The sequence below is a fragment of the Macaca nemestrina genome, chromosome 15 (genome assembly GCF_043159975.1).
Source record: "Macaca nemestrina isolate mMacNem1 chromosome 15, mMacNem.hap1, whole genome shotgun sequence".
In the NCBI taxonomy this organism is placed as follows: domain Eukaryota; kingdom Metazoa; phylum Chordata; class Mammalia; order Primates; family Cercopithecidae; genus Macaca; species Macaca nemestrina.
The window spans coordinates 217,880-234,478 of NC_092139.1; the positions used below are offsets into that span (position 1 = coordinate 217,880).

Sequence of the window (16,599 nt, forward strand, 5' to 3'; positions counted from 1 at the left end):
CTAGATGATGGGTTGACAGGGGCAGCAAACCACCATGGCACATGTATACCTATGTAATAGACCTGCACATGTATCCAAGAACTTAAAGTAAAATTTAAAAAATAGGGAGTATAGTTTGGTAAGACAATGTGATAATTTTACAAACACAAAACATGTCATACCCACTTCCCCACCTCCCTCAAGTGCTTTCAACAGCATCCTGTTGCTGTTATTAAGAGAATAAAGCATCTACCATCATCTCCCAGCCCCTGCCTGCCTTCCTTCATTCTTGTCTTGTGCCACTTTCTCCCGTGCTTACTTCCTTGCACGTGCCTGTTTCCTGCTGCAAGAGGCATTCTGCAGCACCCCCATCTCTGTTTAGACCGTGGTGTCCCTACACTCCACCGCCCTCAACAATCAACCTCTACTTCTCTCCAGACTGCAAGGGGATCATACCTTCCAGAATGCATCGGTTTTCTACCTCTCATCCCAAGATACGCCAGATTCTTTTACAGCATAAATTTAGAGAACCCCGCTTCCCTTTCTTTGGTGTGCTTTCCTGAATTCTTCATCAGAAACCCATTAGAGTGATTGTCTTATTAGTGCCCATTCTCCCCATCAGGCTGCAGGTTCGTGAGAGCAGGGGCCACGGTCATGTTGGTGAACCACGGTATTCTCAGTGACTATCCATGTGCTTAGAAAGTATTTGCTGAATGAGTAAATGGGTCTGCAGTTCCAACCAAAGCTAGAAGCTTGACTTTGGAAGAATGAAAGTAGATAACGTCTCCAAAGCAGACCCCATAGCATGAGAAAAGAAAGGAAGAACGGAGGCAGAGCTGAAGGATGAATATCGGCACAGGAGTAGGTGAGAGTTCCAGAAATGCTGGGTTTTCACATGTTTTTACTTACCTCCTATCTGTGTTTCCATCTCTGTGTAGCGTGACTCTCACATCCCTCTCAATTTCTACATTTCTTTACTGACAAGGACAGAGGTAGTGCATTGGACACACTACTAACCAGCATACTCTCTCGGACTTGCAAGGAAATGTAGAGAAAACAATCTAGAAATGGTATCTCAGAAGAAAAAAATATCAAAAATATGAGAATAAATGTGGGAAAAAAATCAATGTTTAAAGACAACTTCTCAACTTATTTAGGTATCTCTGGGACCTAAAATTTCATCAGAACTCCCCACACTTCTTTCTTTTTACATTGCTCTGTGTGTGTGTGTGTGTGTGTGTGTGTGTGTGTGTGTATTCAACAGAAATCTACCAAAAAAAAATAATAATAATGCTATTGCTAGAATAATGCTACTACAGGGGAGAAAAATGTAATCTTTTCTTCCACCCATCTTAGCTTCATTGGTTGGGGTTCCTATAACAAAAGACAGATGAACCCCCAAAAAAGCAAGCGGAGGTTTATTAGCATGTATATTTCATATATACATGGGAGATACACAGGGAATGAGGGAATCTCAAAGAGACAGCTCAGACCTTTCTTTTATATAACATCTTCAACAAGGATAATAAATGTTTCTAGAAGTGCCAAGACAAAGTAAAAGGACTTTGGGTCATTGGGGGCAACAAATTGTGGGAAGGCCAATAAATGATAGATTTTTGTGTAAATTCCTCTGGTGCTGTTTCCTGAATAAGGGTCTGAAGTTGTCTACAGAGATTGAGCTGCGTCCTTTCTGGCAGAGAGGGGAGAAAGGGCACTTTTGTCTTTGTATAATATGATTATGTTGTGTGCTTTTCAGAAACTAGAGGGAAGGCCAGAGCGCTTCTTAATTGCTTTCAGCTCAAAATATTTTAGCATGGCGTGTTGTATTCTCTGCACTGTTCCTGCTGCAGATATCTCTAAAGGCATCAGTCGCATCCACAGCACTACTTGTGGGGAAATATTGAGCAGAACTGGAATCAAATGTATAATTCAGCCCCATAGAATCTGAGCCACAGGACAGAGAGAACTGCCCGGGAGTCAAAGCAGACACTGAGCAGCTGACATTCTAAGAGTCTCCTTCCAGTAGATCGGCGCATAAACTCAAGTTCTTTTCACAGATTTGTCTGTGTTTCTTTTTTGGAAAAAAACATAACCCTGTAGCGAAAATGTCTACTTCACAGTGCACCAAAACATCTGGAGCCTTAGCCAGAAGCAGCACAGACCCAGCCAGAAGCAGCACAGACCCAGGCAGCCTGGTGATGTCCGGCGGGGGCAGCCCATAAAATCCATCAGCATGTGGCCCTGCGAGCCGCCACCAGTAACATATGTTTACATGCTAATGAATGTCAGGCTCATTTAGAACAAATTTGCATCCATCAAAGTCAAACAGCGAGCAGAGCAGCACATTTTCCTGTGTGTCAGTGGCCCCTGAGATACCAGGGAGAACTTGAATTGCCTGACCCCTTCAACTTCCAAGCATCCCAGAGGGAAAATGCAGACCCCAGGAAAGGACTGTGCTGGAAACCATTTGTTCTTACAGATGTCCGGAGTAGTCTTGTGACTGACCCAAAGACTCCCCTCTGAGGGTGGGGGAGACCTAGGTTAGGAGAGGGTGAACCGTGCTGCCTTCTAAGACCTTCCTTCTAAGGGAGGTTGGGAGAAACCCAGAGTAGGTGGAGGTGAGCCATGCTGGCAGGACCTTCCTTCTAAGGGAGGGTGGGGAGACCTAGGGTACGTGGAGGTGAGCCATACTGGCAGGACCTTCCTTCTAAGGGAGGGTGGGGGAGACCTAGAGTAGGTAGAGGTGAGCCATGCTGGCAGGAACTTCCCTCTAAGGGAGAGTGGGGGGACCTAGGGTAGCTGGAGGTAAGCCGTGCGGGTAGGATCTTCCTTCTAAGGGAGGACGAAGTGTGCTTTGCTAGACTCTGCGCTTGAGTCTCAGCGTGGCGGACCCAGATGGGAGCAAGTCACTTCTATCCTATGATTCTGGGTGTCCTCATCTGTCATGGAAGGTTTGGTTAGATGAGCTTAAAGTCACTCCAGTTGCAAAGCTGTGTGACTTGTAGATACATGCCAGTGTGAATGACTCACTTCACTTTTACAAGTTGCACAGATAGCCAGGCTTCCCCTTGTATCAGTCAGGAGGTCCCAGAAGACTTTGTCACAGGCAAAGAGGTGATTAAAAGGAGTCACTGACGGGATTCTTTGGAGATCGGTGGGCAGGGCCCAAGGGAAGTGAGAATAGCACTCCCCAGATTATGGGCAAGGGATGCCTGGGGAGGGGCTGCTAACGTGGACAGGCATGAGTAAGAGAGGACTGAGGACAGCTCCTCTCCCTCCTCCACCTTCTACCTGCTGCCAGCAATGAATCCAACCAGCAGCCCTAGGCCAGGCCAGGCTCCCAGAGTCAGAGCCAGGAAGAAGCCAGGCACATGGAGAAGCCACTGGTCCCCACCAACACCAAGGGTGCAGTAAGAATTTTGATGGAAACATTTAAAAACTCATTCAACAACTTCCTATCTCCCCAACCAGCCTCTACATATGATTCCACCTTTTCCGACTCCTGAGCCATCCTCAGGGGTGTCACAGGGGTGGGGCTGCCTGCTCTGCCCAGGGCCTGGGACCCTCCAACCTTCGGAGGTCTGGAGTCCCCTCTCCCCTCCCTGGCAGCAACTGTCTTCTCTGCTGTCAAATTATCACTTCCATCCTCCCACAACACATGAGAATTTAAGACGGGATTTTGGTGGGGACACAGCTAAACCATATCAAAGGGGGGACCTGGGGCTTCCTCATGGGGCTCTGGCATGAGCTTGGGTGACACAGGTTATAAGACCCCATCTGCTTCAGGTTTAATTGCATACCCCAATATTCCCAGGTTGTAGTCCTAACCAAGGACCTCAGAATGTGTCTGTATGTGGAGATAGGCCTTTTAAAGAGGTGATTAAGGTAACGAAGTCATTAGAACTGATGCCCTTGTAAGAAGAGATCAGGACACAGACATCTATTGAGGGACAACCGCACGAGGACACAAGAGAAGATGCCATCTGACAGTCAAGGAGAGATGCCTTAGGAGGAGCCAGTCCTGAACCCACCTTGACCTTGGACCTCCAGACTCCAGGACTATGAGAAATACATCTCTGTCTTTTCACAAAACTGCCTGTGGCAGCCCAACCAGAGCCATGCGCCATCTTTGGTTCTCAGAAATTCCACTGGTTTTTATACTCCTGGATTTTAGGAGGCCCCTGGATGACCAGCATGTGGCTAAAGTTAGAGAAGGAGTTACTTGTGTAAGAGAGCCCCACACATCTCTGAGCGGACACCGTACAGCCCATGAGATATTGGGTGTAGTACCATCCTCTCTTCCCTAGGATATTAAGAACAATATCACAGGAGGGGTGTACAGCCACAGCCCCTGCGTCACTGGGAGCAATAGCATCTTCTCCCCCTCTCAATATAAGGAACAATATCCCAGGGTGGGTGTACATCCCCTGTGATATTGGGTGTAACGTCATCGTCTCCCAATGCGGATATTAAGCATAGTGTCACAGGGGGGTGTATACCTTCTCCGCTATCGGGAATAATATCCTCTCCCCTCAGGACTGTATGCAAAATATCGAAGGGGTTTTACAACTCTTGCGATATGGGCAGTAATATCATCCTCTCCCCACCTAGATGTTAGGAACTCTATCACAGGCGGCCGTACATTTCTTGCGATATTGGGAGTCATATCCTCTCCCATCATGGATATTAAGAACAATATTACAATGGAGGTGTACCACCCACTGCCATATTGAGAGTAATATGCTCTCCCCTTCGGGATATTAGGAACAATATTGCAGGAGGTGTGTACAACCTCTGCGATATTGGGAGTAATATCATCCTCTCCCCCTGAATATAAGAAACAATATCACAGGAGGATGTACACCCCCTGTGATATTGGGAGTCATATCATTTTCTCTCCCTCTGGATATTTGGAACAATATCACAGTGGGTGTGTACACCCTCTGCGATTTTGCCACTAGTATCATCGTCTCCCTCCCAGGATATAGGGAACCATATCACAAGGAGGTGTACACCCCCTGCGATACTGGGAGTGATATCGTCCTCTCCCTCCCTGGATACTAGGAACAATATCACTAGGGAGTGTACACCTCCTGCAATATGGAGACTAATATCATCCTCTCGCCCCCTGGATATTAGGAACCATATCATAGGGGTGGTGTACACCCCCTGTAAAATCAGAAGAAATATCATCCTCTCCACCTTTGGATGTTAGGGACAATATCACGGGGGAGGTCTACGCCCCCTTCGATATTGGGAGTTGTATCATCCTCTCCCACCCAGGATATAAGGAACAAGACGACCGAAGGGAGGTACACCCACTGCCATAGTTTCAATAATGTCATCCTCTACCCCCTGGCTGTTAGGAATAACATCATAGTGGGGTGTACACTTTCTTCGATATTGGGAGTGATATCATCCCCTCCCCGCTGGATATCAGGAACAAGTCTATTAATTATTAATATTAATAAATATAAGAAAAATTAAGAGTAATCATCGACATTAATAATCACAATAAAGATAGTAAAATAGTTAAAAATGTTAACGATTAGCATTAATAATCAGTAGTAATATCACTACTAATAAAATAATGATATCAGCAATTGTTACTTAAATCAATATTAAGTGATGCTGGTAATAAAATAACAATATTAGCAATTATTTTAAGCATGCATAATCATATATTTAAAATAATTATCCATAACAGTATCCTATTAATAGTATCATTGATAATTGTTAATATCGATCATGGATGTTTAATAATTAATCATATTACTCCTAATACCGCAGGGGGTGTACACCTACCTGTGATGTTGTTCTTAATATCCAGGGACAGAGAGCATGGGATGTTGTTCCTAATTATCAAGGAGGGGAGAGTGCAATATTACTCCCAATATGACAGGGTGTGTACATCCCCCCCAAGGCACTGTTCTTGCCATTCAAAACAAGAGAGGATGACATGACTCCAGATATCGAAGAAAGTGCAAACCCACGTGTGATATTCTTTCTAATATCCAGAAAGGAAGAAGAGGATAGTAATCCTCATATGGCAGGAGGGGTACACTCACTCTGATATTTTTCCAAATATGCCGGGGGAAAAGAGAATAATTGCATTCCCAATATCGCACCAAGGGTTGTACACCCCGTGTGAGATGGTCCTTCATAATGTTTCAAGGCGGGAGGGATGATATTATGACATATATGGCAGAAAGTGTACACTCCCCAGGGATATTGTTCCCATGATCCTGGAGGGAAGGGGATGATATTACTTTAAATATTACAGAAGGTGTACATGCCCCCAGTGATATTGTTTCTAATTTCCACGTGGGAGAGGAAGATATGACACCCAATAATGCAGGGAGTACAAACAGTCCTGGGATATTCTTCTTAACATTCAGGGAGGAAGAGGATATTACTCCCAATACAGACGGGTGTACACCCTCTGACGGTGTACACACTGAGGGTATACACCCATCTGTGAAAGAGTTCATAATTTCCAGAGAGGGAGATGATATTACTCACAATATCATAAACAGGCTGTGAGTCCACCATGGCCCCTAATAGCCAGCGGGAGGAGAAGGGGTGGCTATTAGTCCCCACCTTGTGGGGGTGCCTCACCCCCCTGCGAGGTGACTCCTAATAGCCAGAGGGGGAGAGGGGGTGGCGATTAGTCCCCACCTCGCGAGGGGTGCCTCACCGCCCTGCGATGTGGCTCTTAATATTCGGGGGGGAGAGGGGGTGGCTATTAGTCCTCACATCGTGGGGGAGGTCCTAAAATAAAATATATGTTAACTATTTAAAGGTGTGAATTTTATTACATATAGAAAAATGTGCGTTTAGCGTACAAATGTGCACATTTATGTCAAATACATGAAAACACATAATCCAGGTGTTTCGGTTCATACCACTGTAGAGACTTTTCGGTTTCTTTTCATACAACTGCCCAACTGGGGCCCAGAGCCAACACCCACCAGCTGTGTCACTGCGTCTGTTGTTTTACTGTCACACACCGGCCCTACCCCACAAAAAAAAAAAAAAAAAAGCCATGGCATTTAATAAAAAATTAATTTTACAACGTTATTAGAGATGACTTGTAGTCCTCTTTGAAGAGACTGCAGCATGTGAAGGATTTCAAATACAACTGTGTTCTGGGTCTCCTGATCTAAGGACCTATCCGCACTGGTGGCTTTAGCAGTGCTTCATGCAAACTTCCAGAAGGCATGTGTGTCATGTCTAAGAGCAAACTAGAGTTCACGCCTCAGCACTGTGTGCCTCCTCTTTCTTCCATCCCACGGGCACCGTCTTCTCCCAGGGAGCTGGTGCTGTGCTCTGAGGCTCTGTCCCACCAGTCCCTGCCAAGTCCCTGGGGCCACTGTGGAGAACCAGCCTCCGTCTGTCAAAGTGTGTTGTGCAGAAAACAACTCATCCAAATCTGTTTAAAAACCACACATTTGCGACGCCTCTAGGCCTCAGAAGGTGGAGGCAGACAGGTAAAGGCAGCTGCCATGGGGGCTGAAGTTCAAGCCGGTCTGTCCGGCGACTGATGGGCACTGTCTGCAGTGAGCCACTGCACATTTAGCGAGGCTGTCTGGCCCCTCACCTCTGCCAAGCCTCCACCCGTCGAGTCTGGCCTGGATTCTCACACGCCTGCACAGCCTTCATCTGGTTCATAACTCAGCTCACAAAGGGCCCCATACAAAGGCCCCCGTACCGCGGCAAGGACGGCGGTGGTCACACCTGTGGTCATTTATCCTCTCTGCATCTAGCTCCTCTTCCTGAGGCAACAGCACCTCTGAAGTCACAGCCTGGCCTCCCAACTCTTCCCCGTCCCGGGCTTCTTGGCATGTTGCTCTGCTGCACACACCTCAGCAAATACTGCTGATTAGCCAGAATCACCCAGAAATCTCTTAACCTTGATTCTGACTGCTTTTATAATTTGTAATATTTGTACTTCTGGTGTGATTTGAGGAACAACAAATTTTAAAATTAGAGAAGATGTGGTTTTTATTCTCTCCTTTCTACTTGCAACCTTGAAAATTCAAGTAGCAGCAAGGGTTTGTTGAGAGTAACTTCCACCAAATAGAACCTATTACAAATGTACTACAGAGTGTCAAATAACCACATAGATGTAAAATAGAGATGCAGACACAGATATAAAATCCAATGGTTAAACCAAACTGAGAAATGCTTGCCAGTTTGATAGGACTTCTGAAACTTGACAAAAATGTTGGCTAAGGGATACAAGATGTTATGAGATGAGTGAGATGCTTGGCCTAGAACCACAGGCTCTCTCCTCTTTACAGCAGAAAATCCATAAGGAAGTCAAATCTGAAAGAACCAGGTACCATTGAACGGCATCATCAGTCGTCCTTCCCATCCCTCGGCCAGCTGAGGTGAGTGCAGACAGTCGTTCACCAACATCCATCATCCATCCTCCAGGCCATGGCTACACTTTACTCCCAGGCTCCCTGTCATTATGTAGATTAGGTAAATCCTAGCCACTCTCACCTTAAGCCTACCCCTGCCAGCGTGGCAATCACCCAGTCCCAACCACAGCAAGGACAGCCGTGTCCGTGGGAACACAGAGCAGCGGTCTGAAAGGAACCTGGATCTCTGAATACCTCATGGAGCAGTCACCAGCCTGGAACATCCTCCCTGACGGCTTTGCAAGACAGAAAAACTCCTTGGTTCCTCAAGCTACAATACTGCAGAGTCTCAGGTCACAGCATCCTTATCTACCCTCGTCAGGAACCGTTCAATGCTCATCAAGACATGAGAACAAAACTGCAGTGGCACAGTCACACTCGACGCAGACCACCTGCTGCTCACATTCATCGTATTAACACCAAAAAGCCACCGTGGTGGATATCCTGGATGTGGACACTCGGCGGCTTTTTGCTGGAGATGCGCTTTGTGCATTTATCGCACGACCATCTTGGCATCAGGAGCTGCAGCGCAGATGGCAGCTGTGCATGTCACAGGGAGTCTTATTCGCTGGAATCTCAGCCAGCTCCCAGCATCAGCTCCCACAGGGTCCTCTCCTCCGGGAGCACGTGCTTGGACGCCACAGTGTCCTGTGGATCCACAAAACCGCGCTGTCCTCCCTGGCCACTGTGCCTGTCCACTGTGCCTGTTGCGGCTCCGATAGTCCTCCGTGTCTACCTGTTGGGGCTCGGATAGGCCGCCTTGTCCGCCTGCGAGTCCCGTGCACTACAAGATTACGCCATTCCAAGGCTGCTCGATGAGGCTTCACACGGGGGCATTGTATTTCATTCACTGCTAGGTTCTACACTGACTTTTATGACCCCGGGGAAGGACTAAGACTTAAATAGAACAGCGGCTAGGTGATACAAACCGCCGCTGTAATCAGAACATACCAAGACCAGGCCACAGGAAGGAAGAAGCAGCCCTGGGCCGCAGCCTGTTACCAAGTCGCTGACATCTCTGTCCAACATGGATAAAAAGACCCTCTTTCCTCCGAAGTCTAAAGCAACATATCGGCCCATCTAACAGTAATTCTGTTGTACATTTAACTTCATCTTGCCCTTCTAAGTGACTGTTCACGGTCTTAACACCTGAACAAGAATTTCTCAGTTGCTGAACCACTGTTCGTTATTCAGCAGATAAAATGGCAGCAGATTGCACCCCAGGAAGAAACACACCCAGTCACGGGCACAGAACGGGACATCAGCACAAACCGTTTCCCAGAAAAAAACGCATCTCTGCTTTGGGACATACCATCCCCGGTCTCCATGAGCTCGGCGTTGCAGTACTTGGGCGCTGTCCGGGACCCCGTGGAACCCTGTGGTCGCTCCATCTGTATGGAGTGCTCTGAGGTGTACGTGGTTACGTCAGGAGGTGCAGAATGATTATCTGTAAAGAAGCACATCATGAGTGTTTCTGGTGGTTGTGGCGTTTGCTCTGCAGGTTGAGCAAGCCATAGCTCAGGAAGAGACGGGAGCGCAGACGCTCACCCTGGGGGTGCCGTGAGAAGCCAAAGCCGATCTCAGCCACGTCTGCCACAAACATCTGGCACAAAGGGGGACCCCAGCATAACTCATGTTGCCGAAAATGGAGTAGAGTTCGGTGAAACCTCAATTTCCTAACAGGAGCCACGTCAGCGGCATTTTAACTAGAATAACGTTAGACCGGCAATGGCAGGGCGCCAGGAAGCGTGTGTGTGTTCATGGAAGGGTCCCGTTTCCTGTCGGCCACCGTCCACACAGCCCAGGGCTTTACTCGCGCTTTGGAGCCCAGGGCCTGGAAATGGAAACCCAGCTCTGAAAACTTCTGGGGATTTGGGGATGTCCCTAAAGCTCTCCGTGCCTCAGTTTCTTCATCAAATGGGAACAGTAATGGCTATGACCATGTAGGATCGGGGCGGGGGGGTTGGCCAGTGTGACTATGTTGTGCCTGGACTCCTTAGAACACTCACGCACACATGATCACAGATGCTAAGTTCTCATTCACAGGCTTCTGATTATCTCAGAAGGTCAAATGCACATCTGACTTTTTACTTCTCTTCTTTTGCCACACAAAATATTTCTGCTCTTCAAGTTTCATTATTTTGTCACAGCTTTTCCAAAAAACTCCCAAACTTATAGAAAATTTCCAGATAGTCTAGGAGGATTATCTTTGTGCCCAATTAGAAATTACCGGAACGCGATCAGCCGAGAGTTACATTTGGGTCACACTGAGCCCTGACGTACATGAGTTAGGAGCCCCTCATAGTTTGGATAAATTAATTCTTTGTACTAAAACTTCCTCCAGTATTGAAAGGGTAAACCCACAAAGGGAGGCCCAAGTGCAGTGATCCATTTATTCAAAAATATGTGTTTTCCTTGGTAAGATTCTGTGCATTTTCTTAAAATTGAATAAAATCTGAGGATACAAATGCTTCCACCAAGTGGCAGAGGCGGTGTCTGGCCTCCCCGTTCACGTCTGGCAGAGCCTTGGCCACTATCCTGCAATCCAATATACACATGGAATTTTATTATGGAAAAATACGTAGCAGTCACACATTTCTGTTCAATGTTTAGCCTGCTGTGATTTCAGGTAGGGTTATTAATTCACATAAACGAGTGTACATGTTCCTGAAACTGTGTCAAACTGAAGTTTAACACTGCTTTGCATTTGAGTACTACTTTGCAAACTTTTAAAGAGTATTTCTGTTTTCTCCTTTATACTCACAACAGTTGAGAGAGAAAAATTATTGTTTTCAATTTTTTTTCCCTCACTCAAGCCTAAAGCAGGAGAAGGGACTTCAAGATCCCAGCAGCAGTAATTGGGAAAAGTGAGACAGACCCAGCTCTCCTGACAGCAAACTCCTGTTCCAGACAGAAAACAGTTGACGCTTTCAGTGTCAGTGAGCACCGAAGGGGCTGGGACCCAAGTCAATCCCAAACACCTCTGGGTGTGAAGGAGTCAGTGATCTAGAAGTGAACATTCTGGGGTTCTGGGGTGTCTGTCGGCTATCTGATCACACATGACGTCCACCTGCTTCCCACTGAGGGTTTTGCAGAGATCAGGCTTTCCTGTGGTAGCTGGTGCCGGGAGGGTCTGAGCCTGCGGCTCGTGCTCCGTCATCGGCGAAGTGGTACACAGTCATCTCCGGTTACTGCTTTAATAGAGACACACACCAAAACCTATTCAACCCAAGTCCCATACTTGATGGAAAACATTTTCTCCTGAACCATTCAAAGGCAGAGCGACGCGAGGCTCATCGTGGCTCCCCCACGTGTCGACTCTAGCTCTAGTAATTCTCACTTCACTCCTTTTCCACGGCATCTTCAAACGTTGTAGGGCAGTGATCCTAACTTTGCTCTTTTTCTAATACAGAGGATCTCCCTTGTCATAGAACCTACACAAGACAGTGCGCCACGCCCAAGAAATCTGAACACCTGTGGCAGACAGCAGCGTAAAGCGGCCGTGCTTAAAGCCCTCGTTTCCTTAAATGACTCCCGTGGTCAGGAGGAGCACACTTTAAAACCCTGTCCTGTTGACTGGGACTGTTAAGGTTTCACGCAGGAGCATAAGTGAGAAGAAAAGATAGAAGCGGATATGGCTGCAGGATTCCCCAGGAACACGAAAGGACTTATAAAACAGAAGGCCCCTGGAATTCGGATATGGCTGCGGGATTCCCCAGTAACAAGGCCCCTGGAATTCCAGCTGTGGGAGGAACCTGGGCATGAGAAAAGCAGTACAGCAGCTTCCAGAAACAATCCAACCAAAGCACCCCAGGGGCCAGAGGGGCTCTGCGCTCTTTCCACTAAGGGATTCCACAGCCAAGATACAAACAGAGGAAAACGTGCACACACAAAGGGGTTTAGACAACAGGCACAGAAAGACACTGTGAAGCGTGCTCACCCATGGGGGTCTGGGCCATGACATCCGCTAGCCTGTGGGCAGCTCTGCTGCCCCCGCTCTGCGTGGAGGACGAGGAGGTGGTGGACGTGGTGGAGCCGTGGATGGCCTGACTGATCCAGTGCTCCACTTTGATGCTGCCCTGGCTGGAGGTCGGGGCGCCCTGGGAGTCCACCTGCACTGAGCCTTCATCTTCTGAGCCATAAGAGGTATCTGTGTAAGAAGAAAGGCAATTTGCTATATGCTGCAGCAAAAACAGGCACTACAATCTCAGTCCCTCCAACACAGATTTACTTCACGCAAGTCTGAACAGTTGTTTAATGACTTTTTGCCGTAGACACTCTTGAGAATTTAAACCACTTTTCAGATAATGAACCATTTATTTTAGCATAATGAATTTTGCTTCCAAAGCACCTTATACAAACATGCTATAAGATGTTTGATACTGTCATCTCAAAGATGCACTGACACATTTCCTCTACACAGCAGTTTGGGAAGAAACCAAGTGTTTTCTTGTGTCAGTCAGAAAGTGAGAGGGCAAGGGGAGGCGGAGGGCCTGTGCAGCTCTCAGGAGTCTCAGTGTGACTATGTTTAGCCCCGAGATGGGGCTGAGATGCTCTTCTGGGCTCTGATTTATTTCTACGTTGGTGTGTGTGTTAGATACCCTTGCAGGTGATTTTTGCATCTGTGTGTTAGTTACCCATAGAGCTGATTTGTTTCTACATCGGTGTGTTAGATACCCATGCAGGTGATTTCTGCGTCTGTGTGTTAGTTACCCATACAACTGATTTCTTTCTATGTCAGTGTGTTAGATACCCATGCAGCTGATTTATTTCTACATCGGTGTGTTCGATACCCATGCAGCTCTCTAAGGATCAAGACGCTGATGATGGTAACAGGAGGGAAAGCAGAATGTGCCTCACATAGAGCGGCCCCTCCACCTCCCCGCTTTCCTCTGGGGCACACAACAAACCCTCATGTTACATTTTGCACTCAAATCTATTCACCTTTACACTATTCGTTTCTTATACATTGTCATTATTGATTTTTCTATCTGTACAAATTGGATATCTTGGATTATGAGAAAATACATCCCTTTTTTCACTATAATTCGCGAGAACATTTTTCATTTAATAACTTTTCATGCAGCACCAAGGTTTTTGGGAATAAATTGCTGCTGTATTTGTTAAACTTCAACGTAAGAATGACACTCAGAATCCTACCTACAAGTGAGTGATGGGAGGCGCTGGCTCAGGTGAGCAGCTCCAGATCATTGGGTGAGAGAAGGAGTCACAGCAAATAATCTTAAGACACTGGTTTGCTTCTTAAAAGACAGTAAGGGCAAACAATATTCGCACTTATTACCACTGTCACATGACTTACGCTGTTTGGGAATTTTTTAAAAAGTTTACTTGTTAGACAAGCAATAATATTAGGAGCCTGAAAATTCTCTATCATCTTGCTTTTTTTTCTTTTGAGACAGAGTCTTGCTCTGTTGCCCAGGGTGGGGTGCAGTGGTGTCATCTCTGCTCACAGTAACCTGTCACTCCCCGGCTCAAGTGATTCTCTTGCCTCAGCCTCCCAAGTAGCTGAGATTATAGGCAAGTGCCACCATGCCTGGCTCATTCTTGTATTTTTAGCAGAAACGGGGTTTCACCATATTGGCCAGGCTGGTCTCGATCTCCTGACCTCGTGACCTCATGATCTGCCTGCCTTGGCCTCCCAAAGTGCTGGGATTACAGGCATGAGCCACTGCGCCTGGCCGACCCTGCCTTTTAAGAAAACTTACACAATTTATATAAAAGTAAAAGTAAAACTGACACAGCCTTGAGACTTTTGAGAAAGGTACACAACCAGGTGTCCATTTGGAGCACAACCATCTCCCCAGAACGTCTTCTCAAAACCCTTTCCAATCTTTCATTCCTCACTCCCACCTACCTTTTCCAAGAAACCTGCAGAATAATGTGATATAGACACTCGACAGAATAGCAGCAAACCAAGCAAGCAGCATATGAAATGGATGATACAGCATGACCAGTGGTGACTAGAATTACACACCATGGGGACAGGAAGTCAGGTTGATTTAACATTCAAAACTGAATTAATGTCATACGCGGTAAAGAATTACGGAGTAGAACCGCGTGTTAACCTTAGGAGACATAGAAAAGTACTGACAAATTCAAGAGAACGAAACTCAACAAACCATGAATAGAAGGCAATTTCCTCAACCTGTTAAAGTACATTCCTGAAAAGCCACAGCTAACATTGTATTTAATGGTAAACAATAGAATGCGTTTTCCCTAAGATGGAGAACAAGACAAAGATGTCCCCTCTTGCCACTTTTATTCAACATTATCTGGCAGGTTCTAGCTGGTGAAATAAATTAACAAGTTTAGTAATAAAGACATCCAGATTAGAAAGGAATAAAAGTGTCTTTATTCATAGATGACCTGACTTTGGCATGTAGAAAATGGCAAGAAGTACACCAAAAATTACTAAAACAAAGTTTGATGGGATCATAGGACACAAGATAAAGATATACATATACTAGCAATAAAAAACCTGAAAATAAAATTAAGAAAATCGTTCCATTCACAATAGCATCAAAAGCAGAAGACATTCAGCTGAACTTCTAACAAAAAGGTGCAAAATGTGTACAATGACAACTATAAAACATTACGGAGAGACATTAAAGATCCAAATAAATGGAAACTAAATAAATGGAGGCAGATTCATGATCGTGAATTCGAAAACGCAGCATTATCAAGACAATTCTTCCAAAACTGTTCCATTAATTCAAGGCACTGCCTAATAAAATCCCAGAAGGCTGTGTGTGAAATGGAAAGCTTATTCTCAATTTTATCTGGAAATACAAAGGACCTACAATAGCCAAAATAAATTTGAAAAAGGGAAACAATGTTGGAAGACTTCACTATCTGATTTCAAAACTTTACATAAAGTCATAGTTATTAAGGCAGTGGTATTCGCACAAAAATAGATGTATACATCAAAGGAACAGAATTAAACTCAGAAATAAAGCCTTATATTTATGATTAATTTATTTTTGACAAAGGTCTCAAGACAATTCAGTAAAAGAAAGGTAGTTTGTTTTTTCAACAAATGTTGCAGTGGCAACTGGGTACCCACACACCAAAAAGAAAAACCGTGGGGGAAAGAATCCCCCAAACCAAACGAAAACAAAAATCCGACTTAGATCTTTACTGCACACACAAAAATTAACTCCAAATGGATCACAGACCTAAATGAAAGAACAGTAAGACCATGACACTTCTAAAACTCCCAAAGACACAACCCATGAAAATTAGTGAAATGGACTTCATTAAAATAGAAAACTAGTAAGTTTTAAAAGATGATTATCTCCCTATAACTAATGTAACAAATTACCTTGATCTTAGTGGCTTACAACAAGACAAATCTATTATCCTATTGATGAAGAAGTCAGAAGTGTAAAATCTAAGTGTCAGCAGAACTACGTTCCTTCTGGAGGCTTCAAAGGAGAATCCATTTCTTTACCTTTCCCAACTTTTAGAGGCCACCTGTGTCCCTGACTCATGGCCCCTCTTCATCTTTAAAGTGCATCAATCCAGTCTCCAGTTCTTTTCTCTTTTAAGGACCTTCTTGATTACAGTGGGTCTACCTACTTAAACCAGGATAATGGTCCCATCTCAAGATCTTAAATTAATCAGCTGCAAAATGCCTTTTAACCACTTCAGACAACAGGTTCATAAGTTCTGGGGAATAGGACCTGGGTATCTTGGGGGAAAGGCTTTGTTCTGTCTGCTACATAGTAGTTTGTTCTTTCACTGAGAAACGTTACATCTGTAAAACTCTTATATTCAGATTGCATAAGGCACCTGTAACCCATAAGATGACAACCAACCCATTTACAACATGAGCAAAAAATCTGAACATTTTACCAATATATACAAATGGCTATGAATAGGAATTAGCACATTAAAAGCTAATAAGCACATTAAAAATGCTTAGCATCATTCATTGTTGCAAAGTAAATACACAATGATATACCATTCCACATCAATTAGAATGACAAAAATAAAAATAACAGTAACTATTGGTGGTGATGATGTGGAGAAACTGGGATGAGCATATGCTGCTGGTGGAAATGTGAAATGGTGCAGTTATTTTGTAAATAATTTGGCAGTTTTTAAAAAGCTAAACCTAAACTTACAATAAGACTCAATCATGCTACTTGGCATCCACTTAAGATAAAAGAAA

The 16,599-nt window shown here is 45.2% G+C and overlaps 1 protein-coding gene across 44 annotated transcripts in view; it reads right to left on the bottom strand.

Moving 5' to 3' along the window:
• LOC139358406 (disco-interacting protein 2 homolog C-like) overlaps window positions 1-16,599 on the bottom strand; it is a 229,441-nt gene that overhangs the window by 35,153 nt on the left and 177,689 nt on the right. For 41 of the 44 annotated variants that reach the window (XM_071078976.1, XM_071078974.1, XM_071078975.1 and 38 more), the window contains 2 exons: window positions 12,346-12,555; window positions 9,718-9,852 (listed from right to left, as the gene is read on the bottom strand). In XM_071078976.1, the coding sequence (XP_070935077.1) occupies window positions 9,718-9,852; window positions 12,346-12,555 (345 nt within the window). Of the gene's footprint in view, window positions 1-888; window positions 1,054-1,197; window positions 5,835-9,717; window positions 9,853-12,345; window positions 12,556-16,599 lie in introns of those variants that run through there. The other 3 variants (XM_071078979.1, XM_071078981.1, XM_071078980.1) reach the window with 3 other exon arrangements.